We start from the raw sequence: 27,568 nt of genomic DNA, 5'->3' as shown, positions 1-27,568 counted from the left end.
GCGACCCCTACCTCCCACATTCTGCAGGAGGAACATACAACTGCCTTTACCTCCATTTCCACTATTCTAGATTCCCAATAAATCTACTGAAAAACCAAACGGAAAAAAAAAGGTCAAAACTTGTTCGCTTAGCAATCCGACGGACTGAACTTTTTAAATAAAAAGCTTACCTTATCAACACACCAGAGTTTTTTTTTTTTGGTTAGAGGAGGAGGGTGGGTGGGAGACACTACACGTGTAGTGTCTCGGGTACTGCCACTGCCCAAATAAATAGTTTTCCCCTACCCAGCAGTCCCCTGGTCCTCCGAAACAAAAGGGGATTAACTTGTAACTTACTGAAATTGACCGCTCAGCTGAAAGTCCGCTCCGCACCTCGTTCTGTCAAAGCTGCTCCTCGCAAAAGACAAAGATTTTAAAACTGCCCAAATAAATAGTTTTCCCCTACCCAGCAGTCCCCTGGTCCTCCGAAACAAAAGGGGATTAATTTGTAACTTACTGAAATAGACCGCTCAGCTGAAAGTCCGCTCCGCACCTCGTTCTGTCAAAGCTGCTCCTCGCAAAAGACAAAGATTTTAAAACTGCCCAAATAAATAGTTTTCCCCTACCCAGCAGTCCCCTGGTCCTCCGAAACAAAAGGGGATTAACTTGTAATTTACTGAAATTGACCGCTCAGCTGAAAGTCCGCTCCGCACCTCGTTCTGTCAAAGCTGCTCCTCGCAAAAGACAAAGATTTTAAAACTGCCCAAAAAAATAGTTTTCCCCTACCCAGCAGTCCCCTGGTCCTCCGAAACAAAAGGGGATTAACTTGTAACTTACTGAAATTGACGGCTCAGCTGAAAGTCCGCTCCGCACCTCGTTCTGTCAAACTGAAATTGACCGCTCAGCTGAAAGTCCGCTCCGCACCTCGTTCTGTCAAAGCTGCTCCTCGCAAAAGACAAAGATTTTAAAACTCGTGATGTTATTTCCCCCCAGACGCTGTTTCCTGCACTGAAACTGACAGGGTTTGTGAAACTGATCAGTTTCAGCTCAATCATTCAGGGACCTGGAATTCCCGCAGTTTGAACCCGCGCTATCCAGAACCCACTTCTGATTGGTCACCCTCTTCCCATTAGCGTGTCTGAACCAATTGCCGAGCCTCGAATTAGAAAATACAGCAAATCATTGGCTTAAATTGTCGTCCTGGCAGAAGGTTTGAATTCAAAAAAGCCGCCAATTTCAGTGTTGGGCATAATCGAATTACTCAACGAATCTCCATAACGAATTGGCAGCACATTCTATACTTTCCCCGATTTTCCTTTCCATCGATTGGGGTGCTAATTCACTCGGGTGCGTTTGCAAATACTAACTGTAATCCTCAGATCCATTTAACATTACAGTAATCCTATTGAATGCAAAAGGAATTTTATGATTGAATTTCCATTGGAAGATAGTGAATTAGCACCCCGATCGATGGAAAGGAAAATCGGGCAGAGGATAAAATGTGCTGCCAATTCGTTATTGTGATTTGTTTATGTAACTGACCAGGACTGACTTCACCAGAACGCAGCTACTTGCTCCCACCCCACTGACCGTTCTACCCCCTCTGCAACTCGCTTTCACCCCCTCCTCCCCACTGGCGAAATTCCGCACTCTGGCTGTTCGCTCTCCGCACCCCCACCCCCCACCCTATCCCAGCCCAGCCCACAGCTGCTAGCTCTGGCCGTGACACTCGCTCCGACATTTCTTCACCAGGCGCCACCTGTAGAAGCAGGAGGGCCGCAAGGAGTGACGGGGCAACGTAGGATTGAGTGGCAGAGAGGAGGGAAGCGGCACGGTCTGGAGCGAGTGGCCAGAGAGTGGAGTGGTGCGAAGCGAGGAACAACAGGCCAGGGGAGTGGGGGGGGGGTGGGGTGTGGGGAAGCAGCGAGGTCTGGAGCGAGCGGCTGAGGGGGGGAATCGTCGAGGCCTGGAGTGAGTTGCCGAGGGGGGAGAGCTACAGCTTCAAAATCTCCCATTGAGCCACTTCCTCCAGCTAAGTGGTGGGGGGATGGGGTGGCTAGATACCCAATGACGCTTTGTCACGCATGCACGAAGATGGATTTGTTCCGGAAATGTGATGACGTTGGCGATGCAAAATGACATCATCCCGTGCATGCGCCACTCAATCCTGGCAAGATGTCAAAAATCACTGTGATTTTTTGGTCTTTGCAGTGCACTCCTCTTTCTTTAGTTGCCTCTTACTCTAATGTATTGAAGAAACATCTTTGGGTCCATTTTCATTTTACTTGCCAATATTCCTCCATGTTCTCTCTTCACCGCTGCTCCCAAATCCCTCCAGTTCAGTCAAAACACAACTTTGCAAAAGTGGGATTTGAACACACGCCTCCAGAAAACGCTACGACTTGAACACAGCCCCTTAGACCACTCGGCTATCCTAACTGCTTCATGCATAAGACAAAAGCTGAGAAATTATCCATTCTTTGTGAAAGTATTTGTGAGATTGTGGAAATGTCTGGAAGAGGAAAGACCGGCAGGAAAGCTCGGTCCAAGGCCAAGTCTCGCTCCTCCCGGGCTGGACTGCAGTACCTGGTGGGCCATGATCACAGGCTCCTGAGAAAGGGCAACTATGCTGAGCGTGTGGGTGCCGGAGCCCCGGTCTATCTGGCTGCTGTGCTCGAGTATCTGACCGCTGAAATCCTCGAGCTGGCCGGGAATGCTGCCCGGGACAACAAGAAGACCCGCATCATCCCCAGACACCTGCAGCTGGCCGTCCGCAACAACGAGGAGCTCATCAAGCTGCTGGGAGACGTGACCATCGCTCAGGGCGGGGTGCTGCCTAATATCCAGGCCTTGCTGCTGCCCAAGAAAACCAGCGCTCAGAGCTCCCAGAAAAAGTAAAGCGGCCGAAATGACATCCAATAAACAAAAGGCTCTTTTCAGAGCCACCCACAGTCTCTGTGAAAGGGCTGGTTACTGTCAGGAGGGAGTCAGTGATGGAGTTATTGTAACAGTGGATTGACCTGTTGCACATCTATCCAGCTGTGTTTTTTAATTTGCTCTGTTTTTCTGCTCACACATCTCCCCCTCGAGTTAAGTGAAGAACTGAACTACAGGGTGTAGAATCAACAATTCCCAGGAGCGGGGGGTGAGATTGTGCTGAGCAGCAAGCACCCGGGGGAGGGAGGGTGCATCGTTAAAGTGATGGTGCAGCACCTCCCCCATCCTCGCCGCCACTTCCGGGTTTCTTCTCCCTTTTATCTCAACATTAAGAAGACGCTTTTGCTCTGGACTACACTGGTTATAAAGTAAGACCTAACTTTGTCTCTGAAAGTGATGAATAGCAGCAACAACAGCAGAATCCAACCCCTGCAGTTCCATGTGAACTTGCTGATGTTGCAGCAGATTGAATGACTGAGTGAATCCCTTCCCACACACATGGCAGGGGAACGGCCTCTCCCCAGAGTGAGTGTGTTGGTGTTTCAGCAGATCATTACTGCTTTTAAAGCTCTTCTCACAGTCAGGACATTGAAAAGGTCTCTGATCAGTGTGAACAAGTTGATGTTCAGTGAGGTTGGATGACTGAGTGAATCCCTTCCCACACACGGAGCAGGTGAATGATCTCTCCCCAGTGTGAACTCACTGGTGTTTCAGCAGGTTGACTCTGGCTGGATTCAGTTCTACACTCACTGGTTCCTCTCTCTCTCTTCCCCTGAAGGTGCTGATTCTGACTGTATGTACGTGCTCTCTCCCCCTCCGACCCTCCCTGTCCAATGTAGTATCTCCCAGTTTTGGTGATGTGCTCTCCCTGACCTGTCTCCATTTCTCCCTCTTATGCAGACTTGCCCTGACTGTCACTATTTCATAGAATCATACAGCACAGAAGGAGGCCAATCGGTCTTTTGTGCCTGTGCTGAATCTGTGAAAAAAAATATGCAATTAGTCCAACCCCCTGCCTATTCCCCATAGTCCTGGAGAAATTCACTTTGAAATATTTGTCCAATTCCTTTATGAAAGTTATAATTGAATCTGTTTCCAGCACCCTGTCAGACAATTCATTCCAAATCCGATTCAGTTACTGGGCAAAAAGATCTCTCCTCACCTCCCCTTGACATTTTTGGCCAACAATCCCAGCTTCACCACCCTGTCCAGAGAACTGAAACCCCTCATCTCTGGTATCATTCTCGTAAATCTCCTCCGGACTGTCTCAAAAGCTTTGATGTCCTTTCTGAAACCTGGTGCCCAGAACTGGACACATTACTGCAGCTGAGATCGAGCCAGCGACGCCCACATCCCACGAAGGGATAAAAAAGCGCTCCCTGCCAAATCCCCAATGCTTATCCATTTCCAGACGCTCCTTGCCCAGTCCCCAAATCTTATTCATTTAGAGACGCTCCCTGCCCAATCCCCAATTCCTATCCATTTACAGACGTTCTCTGACCAGTTGACCTTGCTGGCGGGCAGTTTCGGGAAGCCTCACAGGGAAAAGCTTCACCGCCACCCGCAGGGACACAAACGGGATTGTTCCATCCTATTGTGGCCTTGACGCCCTGCTCCAGCTGTGTGCACCCGCTACGGGCGCGGTCTCCCTGCACTTTGGAAATATACCGCTCCAGCTGCAGATGGAGCTCAGTCACGGCCGCGCCTGCTCCTTATCAGAGACAAGGCAAATTCTGGAGCGCAAAGCATTCTGGGTACCACAACTGTCATTGATGCCAATCTCTGACATGATAATCAGGTTTTATTTCCTACATTTCATTTCCTGGTATGTTAGTGCGTGTTTTCTTTTGTACCTGTCAGTGCCTGGGAGGAGAGAGTCAGCTTCACTTTGTAGCCGTGAATTTCTGGTGTGACAATATGGGATTTTACTCTGTATGTTTCAGTTTTTGGTTTGTGACTGTTTCTGCTATTGCTATGTGAGTTAACTTTGTGGAAAGAGATGCAATGGTTTTTGTCGATGTTCATCCCAAGCAGCTCTGCAACACAGGAGTCTGTGCTCTGCGAGCTATTCCCAGGGACGCACACCGAGACCAGCATCAACTGCTGCTGGAGGACTATCAATTCGGTGAAAGACGCCCTTTGGTCTGCCCGAAACTTGCTGGTCTTCCAGCGAAAAGAGTTGTCAACCACCGAATGTTGCAGACTGGCACATTCCAAGGTCCAGGACTACGGGCTGAGGGACGCACTAAAGCTTGGGGCAGCCGCAGCAAAGGCTCAATGGGGAAAGACCACAGTGTAAGGTCCCCCCACCAAGCTGAACTGAGGGGCTGGATCCATGGGAAATCCCTCGAACTGCATCGGAGAAATTTTGTGTGCTGTAAATGTAAAAATGTACATGGCATGACAATGAAATGGAAGGGTTGTGAGGTAACTCATGATTGTACAGAAGGTAACTGATCACCTTTGCACTGTTTGTATTTTTTGACTTGATGCTGTTTTAAACTGTTTGGGAATGTAATTTTTACAGATTTTTATGAATAAAGTATGTTTTGGAAATTAAAAAAAATGTGAGTTTCACCACATATCTTTCAACAACTTGTATGTGAACATCAGCTTTGGTCCAGGTCTATCAGTTTCTGATATAGAGTCATAGAGTTATGCAGCACAGAAACAGGCCCTTCAGCCCATTGTGTCTGTGCTGGCCATCAAGCACCTAACTATTCTAATCCCATTTTCCAGTATTTGGCCCGCAGCCTTGTATGCTATAGCATTTCAAGTGCTCATCTAAATACTTCTTAAATGTTGTGAGGGTTCCGGCCTCTACCAACTCTTCAGGGAGTGCGTTCCAGATTCCAACCACCCTCTGGGTAAAATTTTTTTCCTCAAATCCCATCTAAACCTCCTGCCCCTTACCTTAAATCTATGCCACCTGGTTATTGACCCCTCCACTAAGGTAAAATGTTTCTTCCTATCTAACCCATCAATGCCCCTCATAATTTTGTAAACCTCAATATTATCTCCCCTCAGCCTTCTCTGGTCTAAGGAAAACAACGTTAGCCTTTTCAGTCTCTCTTCATAGCTGAAATGCTCCAGCCCAGGCAACATCCTAGTGACTCTCTTCTGCACCCTCTCCAGTGCAATCACATCCTTCCTATAGTGTGGTGCCCAGAACAGTACACAGTACTCCAGCTGTGGCCTAACTAGCATTTTATACAGCTCCGTCATAACCTCCCTGCTCTTATATTCTATGCCTCGGACGATCTATATTGGCCTGTAATCTAAGGCTTTCCTCCTCACTATTTATGACACCACCAATTTTCGTGTCATGTGTGAGAAAGGGTTTGATTCTATCCCTTTCAGTATCCGTTACATGCATGTGATTTTAATCTGCACCCCCTCTGTTTTATTCTCTGTCCTTGTCAGCCTCTTGGAGGTGAGTCTGTGTTTTGCGCTTTATCACTCAGTCTTCGAAGTATGAGCCTGGGTTTGTACCTAATTTTCTTTGTACCTTGCAGGATGGATATTGAAGAGAGGTTTTTACACATTAACTGCCAAATCCTGTTAAGTGATTTTTGGGTTCCACACAGTATCTGTCAGTTTCTTGTCTCGGACTGTTGGATTTGCTCTGTCCCTGGCATTTGCTGGTTTGTTAGTGTGGGGTTTACACTGTCCCTGTCAGTTTCTCATATGTGAGTGTTGGTTTCACTTTCTATAGAATCATAGATCACAGAATACATACAGCACAAAAGGAGGGATTCAGCTCATCGTGCTTGTGCTGCCTCTCTGCACAAGCAACTCAGCTCATGCCACATCCTCATGTATTCCATGAAAACCTGAATTTTTTTTCCCTTCAGATAATTATCATATATCCTTTTGAAAGCTATGGTTGAATCTTCCTCCGTCACACTCTCAGGCAGTACATATCAGATCTTAACCATTTGCTGCATAAAAAAGGATTTTCCTCATGTTGCCTTTGGTCCTTTTCCCATTCACCTTAAATCGGTGTCCTCTGCTTACTCAGCCATAAGTAATATTTCCCATTGCTTTCTCAGCACTGATGGATTGTGAGGTGGGAGACAGCCAGAAGTCCCACTGAGCCGCGCTGACTCCCAGATGAAAAAGAAATGAGATAAAGTTCAATCTTTCACAGCGAGATGCTGCAGAGAGTTGAGTCCCAAATGAAAGAGAACGTTTCTCATACTGTTGTTGAATTTCATTTCAAACACTCCTTGCACTCTCTGCTCATGAAGCCTAAAAAATGGAAAAACTAAATGGCGCTCAAACTCACAACCCTGAGATTAAAAGTCCCATGATCGACAGACTGAACTGAATATGTCACTTCTACTGTACCTCTGTTTGGATGGATGCAGCTGTATGCTCCAATGCAAGGGCAGCCTTCAAATCCTCCCATGGGTCCACACGTCAGACTAAGTTCCATGTTGGAAATCTGCTCACTTCCAAAACGATCAGCAAATTGAAGCTGATTACGATCAACATCATCAGAGGTCAGAACTACCTGGTGAAAGAAGACACCCTGAAGAAGAATCCACAATTATTCAAAGGCATTGACAAAATGAAAAACAAGAAAATCGATGAGTCAATCCAAGCTAAACAGAAACACTGAAGAATTCCATTCCAGACCAGAACACAATTCGAGGCATTTTTTGTATTCAAAGCTGGGCATTAGTATTTAATAGTTGATATATAATTTTGAATATATTTGAATTTCTTTATTCATTTGGCATTGCTGAACATGAAGCAGTCTTAAATCATTTAATTTTTTTTTGTAAAATCTGACTTACCAGATTAAAATATTGGATCAAGGGAGAAATTTCAAAGATTACTGGACCAGTAATCCAGAGGCCTGGACTCAAGATCCAGTGACAGCCAGGACGTCAAGGCGGGGAACACTCCGCACTAGTCTGCAGTGAGCGATTCCATCGAAGGTAGAGCACAATCTCTTTAATATAAGAATGTATATTTTATAATAATTAATCACTCAAGAACTTCCTGGTCTCTGCATCTCAGCTGCTCTCTGGAGAAACTTGCAGAAAGTATTTCAACCTGTAAAGCAGGAGTCTAGGGAATGTATAATGATATTTTCTCCCCTTCGGGCAATATTTTAATCAATACAGTGTGGGACAACCTGTCTGGGCACAACTCCATGAGTTTCTCTTTAACTAGTGATCGAACAATCAGTAACTTCTGTGATAACAATCTTCAGCTCATCACCTCCGGTACATAACTCTAATCTTAATGTACATTTAAACAACCTTTCAAGTCCAGTTACAGTTTTTGTTGCCTTACCTGCACAAGCTTAAAAAGTGAAAAACGGAAGCAAGTTTAACTGAACATTCTGGTGGTCAGTTCGGGCACGGGAAAAAAATGAAAGGACTCGGACCAGGTCGGATGTGGTGCTGTCAGGCTTGGGTCGGGTTTCATTTGCTGACCCGAGCAGGCCTTTAGTTACTGTTGCAACCTTATATTCCCACTTGACAATCTGTATATTTTGTTCATTTCAATTTTGTCGACAAGCTCTTTGAATCCAGTTCCCCGGTCCTCAAGCAGGCTCAGTTTGGAAATCGATTCCGCTTTCTGGAAGGCTGAAAGCAATCGATGACCTTAAACTAAAAATGGCAACAGAGAAGGCCTGGTCTGGGATTTGAACCCAGGACTTTTTAATGCATGAATCCCTTATATACCCAAAGCGAGAATCACACCCCGAGACCAACAAGCCACCGTTGGCGTGGCTTTTATTCGCTCCTGTGGAATTTCACTGGCACCCACAGCTGATCATGCATTTTTTTCTGATCAAAACAATATCCTACAAAGCTGAAATAAAAACAGAAAGTGCTGGAAATACTCAGCACCTCTGACAGCATCTGTGGAGAGAGAAACAGAGTTAACATTTCAGGGTTTTCACCTTTTGTTTGAGCCATCTTTTCAGACTGCTTCTGTCCATCCAATCTCACTTTTTACTCTATCCACATTATAAGGGTGGTGCAGTGGTGAGCACTGTAGCTTCACAACTTCAATGACCCCGATTCAGTTCCGTATACTGCCTGTGTGGAGTTTGCAAGTTGCTTATGTGGGCTTCCACCAGGTACTCTGGTTTCCTCCCACAACGAAATACTTGCGGGTTGATAGATACATTGACTGTTGTAAATTGGCCCAAGGGTAGGTGATAGGAGAAATGTGGGGATGTGGTAGGGAATTCTGGGTTAACATAGGATTAGTATAAATGGGTGGTTGATGGTCACTGCAGACTCAGTGGGCCAAAGGGCCTATATCAGTGCTGTATATCTCCATAACCATTCTCTAAGCAAATGCATTTTTCATGAATTCCTCATTTCTTTTATTAACGACAATTTTATATTTCCGGCCCTTGCTTCATACGATACCACAAGTGGAATCATGTTTCCATCAACCCGATCAAACCCCTTCAATATTTCCTCATATTGCAATGTTTCTTTCACCCTGACAGACTGTGGAGTTTCTGCTGCTTGATTGCAGTTCTTGCTTCCCGCCAGTAGATGTCACCTCACTCCAATATCGTGAAGTTTACAAATGTGAGAGAGACACAACAGGAAACAATTGTTCACATTGTCGTGAATGTGTGGGATTTAGAAATACTAGGAGTGGAGACGAGTTATTATTGAATTTGTCAAACCAAACATATGTTATAATGTTGTGTTAAATCGGTCACTCTGTTGTCTTGATTCTGAGAGTGACATCGACTCATCGAGTCATTGGGTCATTTGTGGGATAGAAGGAGGCCATTTGCCCCATCGAGTACAGGCTGGCTCTCCATGGAGCGATCCAGTCAGTTCCACTCGTCTGCTCGATCCCCCTAGCCCTGTAAATTTATTTCCATCAAATGCCCATCGAAATTCCTTTTGTAACCAACGATTGTCTCCACTTCCTTCGCCCTCGGGGGCAGCGAGTTACAGACCATTACCAACCACTGTGTAAAAAAGTTCTTCCGCACATTCCCCCTGCATCTCTTGTCCAAAACCTTCAATCTGAATCCCCTAGTCCTTGTACCAATAGTTAATGGGAACAACTTTTCCTTGCCAACTTATCTAAAACTGTCAGAGCCTTCGACACCTCTATCAATTCTCCCCTCAATCTCCTTTGATACAGGCAGAAAAAACCCTGTTTTTCTAACCTAACCTTGAAACTAAAACCCTCCATCCCTGGAACTATTCTGGTAAATCTCCTCTGCATCCTCTCAAGAATCCGCACATCCTTTCTAAAGATTGGTGAGCAGAACTGGACGCAACACTCCAGTTGGGGCCAAACCAGAGTTCAGCATAACAACCCTGCTTTTGTACTCAATGTCTCTATTTACAAAGCCCAAGATCCCACATGCTTTGCTAATCACTCTCGCAAAATGTCTTGCCAACTTCAAAGAATGATGGACATGTACTCCAGGTCCCTCTATTCCAGCACTCTCTTCAGAACTGTGCTATTAAGTATATATTGCCTCTTCCTATTCCTTCTGCTAAAATGCATCACCTCACACTTGTCACTATTAAATTCCATCTGCCACCTGTCTGCCCATCCTACTAGCTGATAACTATCCTGTTTCAGGCAGTTCATTTTCCAAGATCCAAGTCATTAATCTGCATCAAAAAAAAGCAGTTGTTCTCGCACTGACCCTTGGGGAACACCACTGTCGACTATCCTCCGGTCTGACCAAGAAACATTTAATATGACTCGCTGTTTTCTGTATTTAAACCAATTTACTATCCAAATGGACACTGACCCTCCTAATCCATGAACCACCCTTTTATGTGGTACTTGAGAAAATGCTTTCGTAAAATCCATATAAACAACATCCACTGCATTCCCTTCATCAACGTTCTCAGATAGTTTATCAAAAAATGCAGTTAGATTCATCAAGCATGAACTTCCATTTATAAATCCATGCCCACTCTCCTTAATTAACTCAAACCTCTCCAAATGACTTGATTTTTTCCCTGACCTTTTGGTCTCGTGCTGACAGCAAGCTCACCACAGAGCATGTATTTGGCAATGTGACTGTCATTCATTTGGCCCAGTCAACAGAACCGCCTCTGACTCAAGAGGGCAAACATGCTGCGGATCCCTGCACGCTGGTGTACTTCCTCATTCGGCACTCTGTCCTGCCAGGAGATGCCCAATATCCATCTGAGGCAGTGGAGGTGGAAGCTGTTCAGCTGCTTTTCTTGGCTTGGAAAAGTTGTTGATGATTCTCTACTGTAAAGGAGGGTGCTGAGAACACAAGCCTGGGACACGCGGAGCTTTGTATTTTCGGTCAGTTTGCTGTCGGTTCAAACCCGTCTTCTCAAGTTTGACATGACAGCTGCAGCATTGGCAATCCTGGTGCTGATTTCAGTATCAAGGGACAGATTGCTGGTGATTGTTGATTGAAGGTATGTGAAGCTGTTGACAACCTCCAAAGTGATGTTGTCAATGTTGATGGAAAGTGGAGTCTCTACGTCCAAGACTCTACGTCCAAGTGGAGTCTTGCCAAGATGAACTGCTTGTCGTCAGCTCTGATAGACAGATGAACACCCCCATCTGAGTCACTGAAAGTGTTCAATAGCAGCATGGAGAAGAATACACCAATTATAAAGGATGTGATAGCCAGACAGTTAGAAAATAATGATATGATTGGGCAGAGTCAACATAGATTTATTAAAAGTAAACAGGTTTGAAAAAACCTGTTGAGTTTTTTGAGGATGTTACCTGTCGAACAGATAAAGGAGAACCAGTGGATGCTTTGGTAATGTCCCACACAGGAGGTGAGTAAACAAAATTAGAGCACATAGGATTGGGGACAATATACTGGGATGGATTGAGAATTGTTTAACAGACCGAAAACAGAGAGCAGGAATAACGGGTCCTTCTCAGGATGGCAGGCTGTTACTATTGGGGTACTGCAAGGATCAGTGTTGGAGCCACAGCTGTTAACAACCGAAATAAATGATTTGGATGTAGGGATTAAATGTAATATTTCCAAGTTTGCAGATGACACAAAGCTAGGTGAAGTGTGAGCTGTGAGAAGGATGCAGAGAGGCTTCCAGGGAACCTGGAGAGGCTAAGTGAATGGGAAAGAACATGGCAGATGGAATATAATGTGAATAAGTGTGAAGTTATCCACTTCGGTGGAATAAACAGAAAGACAGAGTATTTCTTAAATGGTGAGAGTTTGGGAAGTGTTGATGTCCAAAGGGACCTGGGTGTCCTTGTTCCTGAGACACTAAAAGCTCTTGTGCAGGTGCAGCAATCAATTAGGAAGGCAAATAGTATGTTGGCCTTCACACGAGGGTCGAGGGGTCTTGAGTACGGGAGTAAAGATGTCTTGTTGCAATTGTATAGAGCCTTGGTGAAACCGCGCTGGAGTATTGTGTATAGTTTGGTCTCCTCATCTAATCAAGTGTTGGAGAAAATCCAGATTGTGCCCAATTGTTGAACAAATTCTCCGGACTCAGACGTTGAGAACAAACACTTGATTGCATGATATCAAGGGAAATAACACCTTACCTAAATGCGGTCCAGCACTACTCCCAAAGAGCTACAGATCGCCGTGGACTTATATAGTATAAAAAAGTTAGAGCTAACAATTTCACAATGAGATAAGCACCCAACAAGACTGCCTACGTAACGGTGCACCATGCAGGGTCCGAGGTCAGCAAAACATCAGTTTCAACAATAACAAGCTACTTCCTTAATTCAATGCCCACTCCAGACACCATATCTGACCGCAACGTCTGATTGTAGTTCGCTGCTCTGTCTACAATGTATGACCGTTGGTTGTGGTTAGATTAGCTACAAGCTGTGTCCTGCTTTTCTGCTTCTACAAAGTAAGTAATAATTAGCAAAGCTAAGAATATTTCTCCAACAGGAAGGATATGCTTGCCATAGAGAGAGTGAAACAGAGGGTCAGCAGACTAATCCCTGGGATGGTGGGATAGTCTTATGAGGAAACTGGGCCTATATTCCTTAAAGTTTCGAAGAATGAGAGGTGATCTCATTGAAACTGATAACATTCTTACAGGGCGTGACAGTGTGGACGTAGATAGGATGTTTGCCCTGGTTGGTGAGTCTAAAATCAGGGGACCAAGTCTCAGAATAAGGAGTAGGCCATTTAAAACTGAGATAGAGTTGAATTTCTACACTCAGACGGTGGTGAATCATTGGAATTCTCTACCTCAGAGAGCTGTGGCAGTTCAATCATTCAGCATGTTCAAGACAGAAATTGTTAGAAATCTTGATACTCATGACATCAAGGGATATGGGGATAGCACGGGAAAGGGGCGTTGTGGTAGATGACCAGCCATGATCGAATTGAATGGCAGAACAGGTTCGACGGGCTGAATGGCCTTCTCCTATGTTCCTCTGTTCCTAAGAGAGTTGACGCCAGCGTGCAGCCCTGCTTTACCCAACTGCTGATCTTGAAAGTGTCTGATGTTGCTCCATTGGAACTGATGGAACTGTGCATGTTCTCGTGGAAAGAAGAGATGATGCCCAAGAGTTGAGGAGGGCAGCCGAGTTTCCATCGCAGTTTGAAGAGTCCGTCTCTGCTGACAAGATCAAAGGCCTTGGTGATGCTTATCGAAGTCTGTGTGGCTCTGTGGCGCAATGGATAGCGTGTTGGAATTCTAAATAATGATAAAATAAAGCATTAAGAAGTTGTGGGTTCAAATCCCACCAGAGTCAGATTTTGGACCAGAGACAGAAGAGCATGACGGAACAGAGAGTTAACAAGTGTGTCAAAAGCACCGATTCAGAGACAGAGCAAGAGAGAGAGGAGCACAGCAGGAGTGACATCACAATGGAGAGTGAGAGCAGGGAAACAGAGAGCCGCTGGGGTGAGTTGACTGGATTTGGTTCTTGCTTCGGTGCAGTGGCAGGAGCTATTTGGTGAGGATCTGTTAAGCTATGACATCACAGGCAAGCAGGTAGTTGATTGGTTTGGAAGAAGCTGCATGTTTGATGAGTATCTGGCAAGTGATGAAGGTCAATTTTAGTCCTAATGTTTAAAATAGTAAACAAACTAGTAGTAAGCTTAATAAAATAAACAATTGAATAAAATAATTAAGTAGTTAATTGAAACACGTTCAGGATGACAGGACAGATGATGTGTCACAGTTGCAGCATGTGGGAGCTCCTGGATGCCAGTGTGATCCAGGGCAAGCACATCTGCAGTAAGTGTTATTCTCAATTGCTGTAAATGTAAAACTGTAATTGACATGACAATGGTGAAACGGAAGGGTTGGGAAGAAACTCATGACAGTATTGAAGGAAACTGATCTCCCTTGCAATGTTTGTATTTTTTGGTGCTGTTTGGAAACTGTTTGGCAATGTAATTTTTACAGATTTTTATGAATAAAGTATATTTTGGAAATAAAAAAAAGTGTTTAAGGCTCAAAGAGCCTGCATGAAAAAATCAGGAGGGGTTTCTGAGCCCAACCAACGTGAAACTGCTTGCGCACACGATGTGTATGCAGGAACATAACGAAGGACTGGGACGAGCGAGGACAAATGGTATGGGAAGCAACAACTAATTTTTAGAAAAAATGGGTGTAAGAATTGCTTCCATTAATGTGCGGAGCATTAAATCTACTATGCGATGTGTTTCAACCTTGGATTACCTTGCCAAGGTCAAAGCTGACCTACTGTTTCTGCAGGAGTGTGGAATACCACTCCTCAGCACCGACAGGCAGTGGTCGCGGTGGTGGTCCCACGGGCCATCGATCTGGTTGGGGGGTAATGATTGCCGTTCCGCCGGCCTGGGTATTCTGCTGCGGGGAGGTAACTTCACCATCTCTGATGTTAAGGAGGTGGTGGGCGGTCGCCTCCTCGTAGCAGACGCGATGTCCAACAACGCTCCGCTCCTGTTGATCAACGTGTACGCCCCGGTACAACGCAGCGAGCGTCTGACCGTCTTCCAGCAGCTCCCACTGCTGCTGGCGACGTCCAGGCCGGTCATCCTAGGCGGTGACTTCAACTGCATCATCGATGCGGCTGGGCGATCCGGCAGTGACGACAGCAAACTGGACGCTGCGTCCAGATTCCTAATAGAAACAGTTAAAGATGCCAAACTGCACGACGTCTTCAGTAAGCCTGCAGACGGAGCGCAGCGCAGATACACATGGTCAAGATCGGACGGATCTGCCCGTTCCAGGATTGACTTCCTGTCTGTGTCCCGTGCTGTCACAGTGGGATCCACCGACGTCAAGCCTGTTACTGGCCGACTGTCACTTACAGGACGACCAGCGGGTTGGCAGAGGGACGTGGAAGCTCAATGCGACACTGCTGACCCCAGAGAACGTTGAGGAACTCAAAAGGGATTACAAAGGTTGCAGGACCGTGAAACCCCTCTTTGAGTCTCCAGTTCACTGGTGGGAAGCGATCAAGGAGAACATCAAGAGGTTCTACATCCACAAAGGTGTTCAGAGGGCGAGAGAGAGACAGAGGGAAATGTCCCGACTCCAGAAAATTATGCAAAATCTACTCCGGTTGCAGTCAATGGGGCTCGAGGTCAAAGAGGACCTCCAAGAGGTGAAGAGCCAGCAGGCCCGCTCTTTGCCAAGGAGGCTTCCAAGATCATCTTCCGGTCCAGAGTCCGCTCCATCGAGCAGGATGAGACGTGCTCGCGTTACTTCTTCCAGAAGGTACACAGATAGAGCTCTGTTATCAGCAGCCTGAAGGAAGAAGATGGCTTGGTAACGTCTTCGCAGTCGGACATACTAAGGATCAGCAAATCCTTTTATGCTGGGCTGTATGACGCGAAGCAAACAGACAGCAGAGCCTCCCAGTCCTTCCTGTCATCTATCACAGAGGTCTTAGATGACAGCAGGAGGGAGAGATCGGACAAGCAGATAACTCTGGACGAGCTGACAAAGGCCGTCGAGTCCTTCGAGACGAGTAAAACACCCGGGAGCGACGGCTTACCGGTCGAGTTGCACTCGGCCCTGTGGGACTGGGTCGGCCCGGACCTGCTGGAAGTATACGAGACTATGCTCCTGGCCGGCAGCATGCAGAATCCATGAGGAAAGGCATCATCACACTCATTTACAAGCAGAAGGGGGAGAGGGCAGAAATCAGAAATTGGCGGCCCATCTCACTGCTTAATGTTGACGACAAGATTCTGTCCAAAGTCATAGCCAGACGAGTCAAGTCTGCTCTGGAGTTGGTGATTCACCCCGATCAGACCTGTACTGTACCCGGCAGGAAGATCTCTGATAGTCTCGCGCGACTCAGGGATGCGATCGCCTACGTACGGGACAGGAGGGTGGACACCTGCCTCATCAGCCTGGACCCGGAGAAGGCTTTTGACAGGATATCGCACACCTATATGATGGACGTGCTTTCCAAAATGGGGTTTTGGGAGGGAATCTGCAATTGGATCCAACTACTCTGCACAAACATCAGTAGCGCAGTTTCAATCAACGGGTGGAAATCGGAAAGTTTCCCGATCAAGTCTGGAGTCAGACAGGGCTGTCCTCTCTCCCCGGTCTTGTTTGTCTGCTGTATTGAACCCTTTGCTGAGTCTATTAGGAAGGATGCGAGCATCGGAGGGGTGACAATCCCAGGCAGCGGAGGCACTCAGGTTAAAACCTCCCTGTACATGGATGACGTCGCCGTCTTCTGCTCGAATCCACTGTGGTGCGCAGACTGATGAGCATCTGCGACCAGTTCGAACTGACGTCGGGAGCTAAAGTTAACCACGGCAAGAGCGAGGCCATTTTCTTTGGGAACTGGGCTGACCGATCCTTTGTCCCTTTCATCGTCATGTCAGATTACCTGAAGGTGCTGGGGATATGGTTCGGAAGGGCCGGGACGTGCACCAAAACATGGGAGGAGCGAGTAGCCAAGGTACGACAAAAGTTGGGCATGTGGGGGCAGCGATCTCTCTCCATTGTGGGTAAGAACCTGGTCATCAGGTGCGAGGCGCTCACGTTGTTGCTCTACGTGGCGCAGGTCAGGCCCATACCCCACTCCTGCGCCGTGGCAGTCATCCGAGCCATTTTCCGCTTCATCTGGGGACCTAAAATGGACAGGGTCCAGAGGGACACGATGTTCAAATCTCTGGACAAGGGCGGGAAAAATGTACCCAACGTGGCCCTCATCCTGATGACCACCTTCGTGTGCGGCTGCATCAAGCTGTGTGTAGACCTCCAGTACGCAAACTCCAAGTGTCACTACGTGCTGAGGTTCTATCTGTCCCCGGTGTTGCGAAGGATGGGCTTGGCCACATTGCCGCGGAACGCTTCATGCAGTTGGGCCGTGCCGTACCACCTATCCTTCGTGGAGCAGTTTCTGCGGGAAAACACCTTTGACCACTGGTCCGTCAGGCAGTGGTCTGCACGGAATGTCCTCAAGGCCCTACGGGAAAAGGAGATGGTGGATCCTGTCGGATGGTTCCCCGAGCAGACCGTCAAAGTCATTTGGCGGAATGCCTCATCAGCAGAACTTTCAAACAAGCACCAAGATGTAGCTTGGCTGGTGGTGAGAAGGGCCCTTCCCGTCAGATCCTTCATGCACACCCGAAGTCTCGCCCCCTCCGCACAATGCCCCCACGTTGGCTGTGGTGGGGAAGAAACGGTCGCCCACCTCCTCCTGGAATGTGTCTTTGCAAAGCAGGTGTTGAAAGAGATGCAGTGGTTTTTGTTGAGGTTCATCCCAAGCAGCTTTGTAACACAGGAGTCTGTGCTCTGCGGGCTGTTCCCAGGGACGCACACCGAGACAAACATCAACTGCTGCTGGAGGACTATCAATTCGGTGAAAGACGCCCTTTGGTCTGCCCGAAACTTGCTGGTCTTCCAGCGCAAAGCGTTGTCCACCACCGAATGTTGCAGACTGGCACATTCCAAGGTCCAGGACTACGTGCTGAGGCACGCACTAAAGCTTGGGGCAGCCGCAGCAAAGGCTCAATGGGGAAAGACTACAGTGCAAGGTCCCCCCATCAAGCTGAACTGAGGGGCTGGATCCATGGGAAACCCCTTCGAACTGTTTCGTTGATATTTTCATTTACTGTAAATATGAAACTGTAATTGGCATTACAAGAGTGAAATGGAAGGGTTGTGAAGAAACTCATGATCGTATTGAAGGAAACTGATCTCCCTTGCAATGTTTGTATTTTTTGGTGCTGTTTGAAACTGTCTGGCAATGTAATTTTTGCAGATTTTTATGAATAAAGTATATTTTGGAAATAAAAATAAAAGATATCTGTTCTTATCAGTTTAATATCTGATATGTCCCCTATCTTGGGACCAAATATTAAATTGATTTTTGGGACAGGGAAATGGAACAGGGGCTTGTTCCGTCCACTCCATGCATCCACCTGGTAAAAAAAAAAAATAACAAAAAAGTTTGCGGCTCAAAGAGTGAGAAAAAAGGAATGTAGTGGTAGTAGGAGACAGCATAGTAAGGTGGATTAACTCTGTTTTTTTAGATTAGAGATACAGCACTGAAACAGGCCCTTCGGCCCACCGAGTCTGTGCCGACCATCAACCACCCATTTATACTAATCCTACACTAATCCCATATTCCTACCAAACATCCCCACCTGTCCCTATATTGCCCTACCACCTACCTATACTAGTGACAATTTATAATGGCCAATTTACCTATCAACCTGCAAGTCTTTTGGCTGTTCTCTGCAGCAAAGAGCAAGAGTCCAGACGGCTGTGTTGCCTGCCAGTGCCAGGATTCAGGACGTCTGCTCAGGGCTGGAGAGAAACATCCAATGGGAGGGGGAGGAGCCAGTTGTCGTGGTCCATGTCGGTACCAACGACATAGTCAGGACAAGGATAGAGGTTCTGCATAGTCAGTATGAGGAACGAGGCAGCAAATTAAGTAGGAGAACCTCAAAGGTCATCATCTGTGGATTATTACCTGAGCCATGTGCAAATTGGCATCGGACAAATAAGATTAGAAAAATTAATGCGTGGCTCAAAGACTGGTATGGTAGTAGTGGGTTCTGGTTCGTGGGGCATTGGCACCAGTACTGGGGAAAGAGGTGGCTGTACCATTGGGACGGTCTGCACCTGAACCGTGCTGGGACTGGTGTTCCAGCGAGCCACATAACTAGGGAAGTAGAGACAGTTTTAAACTGAATAGTGGGGGCAAGGGATCAAAATTGGGTAGATATGGTGAATCAAGGAGGAGAGACAAGGCAAGAGAGAAAGGTATAAATATGGGAAATGATAAACAGACTGTGACAGGAAGGGACAGAGCATACAAATCAAAGAGTAAATCAACAGATAAGGCGAGAGGTTACAAAAATAATAATTGGACAAAACTAAATGTTCTGTATCTGAATGCATGGAGCATTCGAAACAAAACAGATGAACTGAGAGCACAAATAGAATAAATAAGTACGATCTGATAGTCATTACAGGGACATGGCTTCAGGGCGACATCGATTGGGATGTGAATATTGGAGGTTACATGGGATTTAGGAAGGACAGGAAGCTTGGAAAAGGTGGCGGGGTAGCTCTGTTAATTAATGATGGTATTAGCGCAATGGAGAGGGATGACCTGAGTTCTGGAGATCAGGATGTAGAAGCAGTTTGGGTTGAGATGAGAAATAATACAGGCAAGAAGTGACTTGTGGGAATGGTGCACAGGCCACCTAACATTAATCACACTGTAGGATGGGGTATAAAAAAAGAAATAATGGCAGCTTGTCAGAAAGGTACAGCAATAATTATGGGGGATTTTGAGCTCCATGTAGACTGGAAAATTCTGATGGGCAGAGGTAGCCTAGATGAGGAGTACATAGAATGTTTTTGGGATAATTTCCTGGAAAAATAAGTTCTGGAGCCAACCAGAGAGCAGGCTCTACTAGACCTGGCATTGTGCAACGAGATAGGATTAATTAATGACCTCACAGTGAAGTTGCCCCAAAGTAGTAGCGATCATAATATGATTGAATTTTACATTCAGTTTGAGGGAGAGGAGAGTGGGTCCCAGACTGGTATTTTAAACTTAAATAAGGGTAATTATAGGGACATGAAAGCAGAGCTAGCTAAAGTGAACTGGCAAATTAGGTTAAGGGATAAGTCAATAGAGATTCAGTGGCAGACATTTAAGGAAAATTTCAGAATACACAGAATAGATACATTTCAACGAGAAAGAAAAATTCCAAAGGTGGGACTCACCATCCGTGGTGAACAAAAACAGTTAAAGATGCTATCAAACTTAAAGAAAAAGACTATAATTGTGCAAAGATGGGAGGCAGGTCAGAAGATTGGACAGAATATAAAAAACAGCAAGAATGACTAAAAGATTGATAAGGAAAGCAAAATTAGAGTACGAGAGAAAGCGAGCGAGAAATATAAAGACAGCTAGTAAGAGTTTCGATAGATATTTTAAAAAGAAAAGAGTTAACAAAGTGAGTGTTGGTCCTATGGAAAGTGTGTCTGGGGAAATAATAATGGATAATTAAGAGATGGCTGATGAATTGAACAGATACTTTGGATTGGTCTTTACTATTGAGGATACAAATAACATCCCAGTATTCGCTGTAAGTCAGGAAATGGAAGGGAGGGAGGAACTCAAGAAAATTACAATCACCAGGGAAGTGGTACTAAACAAATTGTTGGAGCTGCGGGCTGACAAGTCGCCAGGTCCTGACGTGGCTAGTGAGATAGTTGATGCGCTGGTTTTAATTTTCCAAAATTCCCTCGCTTCGGGAAGGTTCTGTTAGATTGGAAAGTAGCGAATGTAATTCATTTATTCAAAAAGGGAGGGAGACAGAAAGGAGGAAACGACAGGCCAGTTAGCTTTACATCTGTCTTCGGGAAAATGTTAGGAGCGATTAATGAAGATGTTATAGCAGGGCATTTAGAAAAAATTAAGGTAACCAGGCAGAGGCACATGGTTTTGTGAAAGGGAAACCATGTTTAACCAATTTATTGGAGTTCTTTGATGGAGTTATATGTGCTGTGGATAAAGGGGTACCGGTGGATGTATTGTACTTCGATTTCCAGAAGGATAAGGTGCCATATCAAAGGTTATTGCAGAAAAGCTCATGGTGTCGGGGGTAACATATTGGCATGGATAGAAGATTGGCTAGCTGACAGGAAACAGAGAGTCAGCATAAATGGGTCATTTTCTGGTTGGCAAGAAGTAACGAGTGGTGTGTCACAAGGGTCTGTGCTGGGGCCTCAACATTCTACAATTCTCGAAATGACTTTGATGAAGGGACCAAAAGTATGGTTGTTAAACTTTCTGATGATAAAAATAGGGAGGAAAGTAGGTTGTGAAGAGGACAGAAGGGGGCTACAAAGGGATATAGATAGGTTAAGTGAATGGGCAAAGACCTGGCAAATGGAGTGTAATGTGGGAAAGTGGGAAATTGTCCACTATGGCAGGAAGAGTAAAAAAGCATATTATCTAAATGGTGAGAGATTGCAGAGATCTGAGATGCAGAGGGATCTGGGTGTCCTAGTGCACGAATCGCAACAGATTAGTCTGCAGGTACAGCACATAATTAGGAAAGCCAGTAGAATGTTATCATTTATCGCCAGGGGAATTGAATACAATATTAGGGAGGTTATGCTTCAGCTACACAGGACATTGGTGAGACCACTTCTGCAGTACTGAGTACAGTATTGGTCTCCTTATTTATGGAAGGATGTAAATACATTGAGGTAGTGCAGAGAAGGTTTACTAGACTAATACATGGAATGGGCGGGCTGTCTTACGAGGAAAGATTGGACAGGCTAGGTTTGTATCCACTAGAGTTTAGAAGAGAAAGAGGCGACATGATTGAAACATACAAGATCCTGAGAGGTTTTGACAGGGTGGATGTGGAAAGGATGTTTCCCCTTGTGGGAGAATCTAGAGCTAGGGGGTCACTGTTTAAAAATAAGGGGTCACCCATTTAAGACAGAGATGAGGAGCAATTTTCCCCCTCAGAGGGTCGTGAGACTTTGGAATTTTCTTCCTCAAAAGGCGGTGGAAGCAGAGTCTTTGAATATTTTTAAGGGAGAGATGGATAGATTCTTTATCTGCAAGGGGGTGAAAGGTTATCGGAGGGAGATGGAAATGTGGAGTAATCAGTTCAGCCATGAGCTTATTGAATGGTGAAGCAGGCTCGAAGGGACGAGCGGCCCACTCCTCCTCCTAATTCGCATGTTCATATGTAAAGACAATGTAGAGTGGTCTGTACTGTTCACAGTACTTCTCCTGTAACTGCCAAAGTGAGCAGATCATGTCGACTGTCGATCTACCAGATCTGAAGCTGCACTGAGACTCAGGATAGATGTGTGATGCCAGGGTCTGCAATCTGGTCAGAGCAATGTGAGCAAAGACCTTCCCCACAATACTTAGCAAGGAGATGCCTCGGTAATTGCTGCAGTACCTGCGATTCCCCCTTATTGTTGTACAAGGTGACAATGTTTGCATCATGCATGTTTTGAGGTGCAGATCTTTCCTTCCAACAGAGACACAGAAGTTCATGGTGATGCTGCAGCAGAGCCGCTTTTCCACTTTTGATGATTCCAGGTGGAAGACCATCATTTCCCGGGGCTTTGCCACTGGCAAGACGGTCAATGACCTTATTGAGCTCTACTATGGTGGGGTCATTGTCCAGCTCCTCCATGACAGGGAAGTCTGGAATGGCGCTGAGAGCCACTTCAATGACAATATTCTCTGTTGTGTAGAGTTTAAGGTAATGCTCCACTCACCTTTCCATCTGCTTGATAACAGACGATTCCACTTTGACATTGCACTGAGGCCTTGAGCATTGTTGTCTGAAAGAGCCTGATTGAGGATGTTGAGGAACTCCTGGGTCCTTTCTGGATCAGTGGTTCGTCAAGTGTTGATCAGAGGACGACCTTTCTTCATGGATAGATGAAGCTTCCTTGGCTGAAGCCTGACCTTGTTACACACCAGGGAGTGGTCAGTGTCACAGTCAGCGCTGTAATAGCTGCGAGTGATGAGGACACTGCTGAGGGTGGTATGTCTGGTGATGATGAGGTCTAGCTGGTGCCAGTGGCGTGATCTTGGATGGCTCCAGGACACCCTGTGGCACAGCTTGACCTGGAAGTAGCTGTTCATCACACAGAGTCCATGGTGACAGCATAGCTCCAGCAACCTCTGTCCATTTTCATTCATCTTGGAAATCCCCTGGTGCCCTATGCTCGTTGGCCAAGCTGTAGTCAGTACCCAAGCTTGCGTTGAAGTCTCCAAGAAGGTACAGTCCCTCAGTGCTGGGAATTCTACTGATGGAAGTGTCAAGAGTCACATGGAATTGATCCTTGACATCTGGGGTGGAGGTGAGTGTCGGGACATAGATGCACATGAGATTAATTGGGCCCACGCTTGTTGACACGTGAAGAGTAAGAAGTCTCTCTGAGCCTACTGTGGGTGGTTCACTCATCTCAAGTGGCGTGTATTTTCCTGTGAAACCCACTCCATGCTCACGAGTTGCTTCTTGGGATTTCCCCTGCCAGAAGAAAGTGTAGTGTTTCTCTTTGAGGGATCCACTTTGAATGAGTCTAGTTTCTTGCAGCACAGCAATGTCCACATTGAGCCTTGTGAGTTACTTGTCTATCACAGCTGTCTTGTGTGTGTCATCAACCTGCAGAAGGGTGTCAGTAAGGCCAGGACACATGGTCCTTACATTCCAGCTTGCGATGCGAAGGACTGGTGTCTTCTTTGTTGAGCTTGCTTTTCTTGGTGCATTGATTATCGATCCGCCTGTTGAGAGATGACTCTCTAAGCTCCAAGCACCCATTGATGCAAGCAGGTCGTGGCAGGACAGCACCTAACTGATTGGCGGCTGCCCAGCTTGGAGTGGGTGGTAGCTATCCAATGAGATGCCATGTCATCTTCCACTGTCAGAAGTAACCCCTGGTGCTCATACTCTGCACCAATTGAGTGAGAGCTGATAATCGGTAACCGTTTCTTCCCGCGTTGTGTTAATGTTTAAGCACAAATAGTGTCCTCTACACGGCACATTAGTACTGAACACAAAATGGCTCCTTTGGTCATGTGTTAATTATAAAATAGCTTTCTTGACCTTGTTCGTCATTACAATGGTTTGAAAGATTGTGGTTCGAGTCTCTGATATTTCCATCCTTACTTCCCTCAGCAACCAGGATGCAGCCCATTCAAACTCGGTGACTTTTCTACTGTGAGTGCTGCCAACCTTGTAATTGTCTCCTCTTTATCTATTTTCATCCTGTCCAATTTCTTCACTTCCTCCTCCTTTACTGTGACATTTGCAGCATCCGCTTATTTTGTGATACTTAATTAGTATCTCAGCCACACCCTCTGCCTCCACAGGATCTCCTAAATGACCCACCCATTAATTGACTGTCCATATGTTGGTAAAAGATTTCAGAGTTCCCAGTTATGTGACTCGCTAATCTTTTCTCATACATTCTCTTGCTGATCTCATTTCCTTTTTCAACTCTCCTCTGTACTTTCTTTATTCTGCTTGTTTCTCTACTGCACATAAATCCTCACAGGATTTCGATATTAATGATTTTTGAACTATTTTGTTGAAGGATTGAGTTTTGCAAATTTCTCCCTAGCTCCCCTCATGGTCAGGCAGAAAGTTTACCTGCTGTGTTTTCAAACAGCAACAGCTTTATTTGAAAAGCCATTATGACAGGATTCCGGGTTTTAATCCAGTCACAAATCTGGTTCTGATGTCTTGTGGCTCCAGCTGTCACATGACCTGTCAGAGGATGACCTCATAATTGACCCAGTCATGGAGCTGTGGGTTGATGTTTAAATTGTTTCAAAATAATTTTCCAGAAGGACAATTAAAATGAATCGATATATAAAAGGTAGATTTTGTGCATTTGTGCTCCCAGTGGAAATTCCTGCAGTCTGCTCGTTTTCAGAACCCCAATTCCCCACGGGAAGCTCTGTGTCGGAATATGTATTCATTATATCAATATTATACAGAATCATTTCATGGGAGACCCCAGTGTGAATTGTAGACAGGTGGGTCAGTTTTAACTTTCAAATTAACACAGAAGCAAAATACTGCAGATGCTGGAAATCTGAAGTAAATACAGAAAATGCTGGAAATACTCAGCAGGTCTGGCAGCATCTGTGGAGAGAGAAACAGAGTTAACGTTTCAGATCTGTGACCTTTCATCAGAACAGGGCTGAAATTGTTTGTGGAACAGACACGATGGGCCAAGTGGCCTCTTTCTGTGCCTTAAACTTTCTATGAGTCTAAGATTCTATGAGATTCTGGAATCAATTGCAGGGTCGACGACATTATACTCTGTCAGGATAGGAAGATGGAGATTATTAACTACAGTGCAAGAATATAGATGCTTTTACATTATTTTAATCGAAATTGATTTAAATGTTGTGTTCACGAATCCGATCTTTTGATCACAATGACACTGATAACAATGGAAAAAGCAAGACTTGCATTTCACGACCACAGGACGTTCCAAAGCCTTTTACAGCCAATGAAGGACTTTACAAGTGTAGTCACTGGAGTCATGTAGGAAACATGGTGGCCAATGTGTGCACAGCAAGCTCCCAGAAACAACAATGTGATAAAAACCAGATAATCTGTTTTTAAGTGATGTTGATTCAGGGTTAAACAATGACCAGCATCCCAGAAATAATTCCCCTTCTATTCTCTGAAATAGTGCCATGGTACCTTTCACATCCGACTGAGAGGGCAGAGGGATCCTCAGTTTTCTGTCTCACCTGAAAAACAGCATTTCTGATAGTGCAGCACTGCCTTCGTACTGCACTGGAGTGTCAGCCATTTTTAAAGGCTGTTAGTCCCACTGGAAAATATTTAAAGGAAGATTAAATGAAATGAAATAAATACATTGCTTTTGCATCTCTCCCATCCCCCCCAAGAACAGTTAAATTAATTATTTGCCCTTTCCCTCCCAAAACCTACCTTTACCATCTGACCCCAACTGCACAAACTGTAAACTATAACCCTTCCCACCATCCCCGACACCCATGACATTAATTTGACTCCGTCCCCCCACCCCCACACTGAGAAACTTAACTTCTCCCCCCTCCCCACCAGTGTTGCACCTCATTTCCCCGGATGGGGCTCCGAAGGCACGGCAGTGCCGGCCACTGGGCTGAAGATCGCAGCTGGATATCAGGAAGTGATGGGATAATAATTAATGCAGGTTTGTGGTCCCGTTGACGAGCGGTGGGGTGTCCCCCACAAGGCCTCGCCGTCGCCGGCAATATCGAGCCAGGCCCTGCCGGCGTTGAGGTCCGTGGCGGGCCTCATCCGGGGCCTTCTTCAGGCGGCTCCCATCCCACCCCCACCACAGATCTCGACGTCGAGGGCTCTATAGAATCCAGCACATTGTTTCTGTCAATCTCAACTCCACAAGGATTTGCCTGTTAATTGTAGAAAAATTAAAGCTCTATAACCTTTTGATAAAAGGGGGTTCAAATCCATTTCCAAACAAATAATCGTTCTCATTGTATCGAGAACATGTTTTCTTACATGCAAACATACCAATTAGGAGCAGGAGTAGACCACTTGGCCCCTCGAGCCTGCTCCACCATTCAATAAGATCATGGCTGATCTGATTGTAACCTCAACTCCACATTCCCACCTGCCCCCGATAACCTTTCACCCCCTTGTTTATCATGAATCTATCTACCAAAGCCTTAAAATATTTCAGAATTTCTGCCGTCCAGCAACTCTCACTTTATTTCCTGGATTTCACCTAAAAAATGTATTTCCACACTTTAGATATCCTGTACTTCATTAATGTTTTTGCTCTCTGGGGATTTCCCTTTAATTATATTCAGCGCTGGTATTTTACTGCCACACACTGACTGAAAGTGTCCCATCTTTCTGCAGGAAAAACACTCAGCTTCTTTGGTGAGGCAGTTTTCCCACTTGTGTCTCTCTCGGCCAAACCTACTGCAATTGGTTGCAGCTACCACCAGATGCTCTTCCCGTCTTTCTTGTCTTTTACCCCTAATATTTCCTTTTGTTTTCTGAACAAATTCAATTGAGTCTGCAACTCTCGAGATCAGACTCTCCCTGTCCCCTCGAACAACGGATTGGTTAAACTTTCTAACCTCTGTTTGTCTGCTCAATTGAAACTCTTTCGTTAATGTGAGATCAGCCCTGGACTGTAGATGATCTGAAAGGGTGTTGTCTAATACCCCGAACACAATCCTGTCTCCATTCAGCTCTTCCCTTAAGTTGCGGTATTCACAATCCTCCGTGATTCATCCTCCGTACAAGTAATTGATAAATGAAGGAATACTCTCCCCTTTCTGTTTTGTACGCTTATTAAATTCAAAGTGATTCCTGACAATGCAGCAGCCAGCCGACGTCATCAGAGTGCTCCAAGATGCGCACATGCACAAACAGTCTCCTGCGCTCTGAGATGCTGCGCATGCTCAGCCTACGTCTTCCAGGACTAAGTGGCGCATGCGCGGGAATACTCTCTACCCCCTCTCAGCCACTCACTCCAGGCCGCTCACTGCCCGCTCCTCGCTAACCCCGCTCCCCCGCCCTCCGGCCGCTTGCTACACCCCCACCCCCGCACTGCCCTCTCTCTGTCCACTCATGCCCCGCTAACCCCCCACGTCCCTCCAGACACTAGCTCTAAGCCATGCTGCTTCCCTCCTCTCGGCCTCTCGCTCCAACATTCGATCATTCTTCACCGCA

General features: G+C 45.9%; 1 protein-coding gene and 1 pseudogene across 1 annotated transcript; both read left to right on the top strand.

Moving 5' to 3' along the window:
* The first annotated feature begins 2,487 nt into the window (after positions 1-2,487).
* Positions 2,488-22,663, top strand: LOC137363324 (histone H2A.J-like). The gene is made up of 5 exons (XM_068027198.1): positions 2,488-2,873; positions 6,277-6,349; positions 13,812-13,923; positions 15,748-15,834; positions 22,584-22,663. The coding sequence occupies exons 1-5, from the start codon at positions 2,488-2,490 to the stop codon at positions 22,661-22,663; spliced, it is 738 nt and encodes a 245-aa protein (XP_067883299.1).
* LOC137363333 (U2 spliceosomal RNA) lies at positions 18,111-18,254 on the top strand (annotated as a pseudogene).
* Positions 22,664-27,568: the final 4,905 nt, after the last annotated feature.

Source organism: Heterodontus francisci, unplaced genomic scaffold, assembly GCF_036365525.1.
Source record: "Heterodontus francisci isolate sHetFra1 unplaced genomic scaffold, sHetFra1.hap1 HAP1_SCAFFOLD_210, whole genome shotgun sequence".
NCBI classification, from domain to species: domain Eukaryota; kingdom Metazoa; phylum Chordata; class Chondrichthyes; order Heterodontiformes; family Heterodontidae; genus Heterodontus; species Heterodontus francisci.
Note: the sequence above shows the minus strand (reverse complement) of the source record. Positions and strands in the feature narration are given on the sequence as shown.

Bases quoted from the DNA above. Each gene is read 5' to 3' on its own strand.
- LOC137363324 (XM_068027198.1), top strand. From the start codon at position 2,488: ATGTCTGGAAGAGGAAAGACCGGCAGGAAAGCTCGGTCCAAGGCCAAG. The intron at 2,874-6,276 runs GTAAAGCGGCCG...TATCCCTTTCAG, and splicing joins GCTCAGAGCTCCCAGAAAAA to TATCCGTTACATGCATGTGA. The intron at 13,924-15,747 runs GTCAATTTTAGT...CATCTATCACAG, and splicing joins GTATCTGGCAAGTGATGAAG to AGGTCTTAGATGACAGCAGG.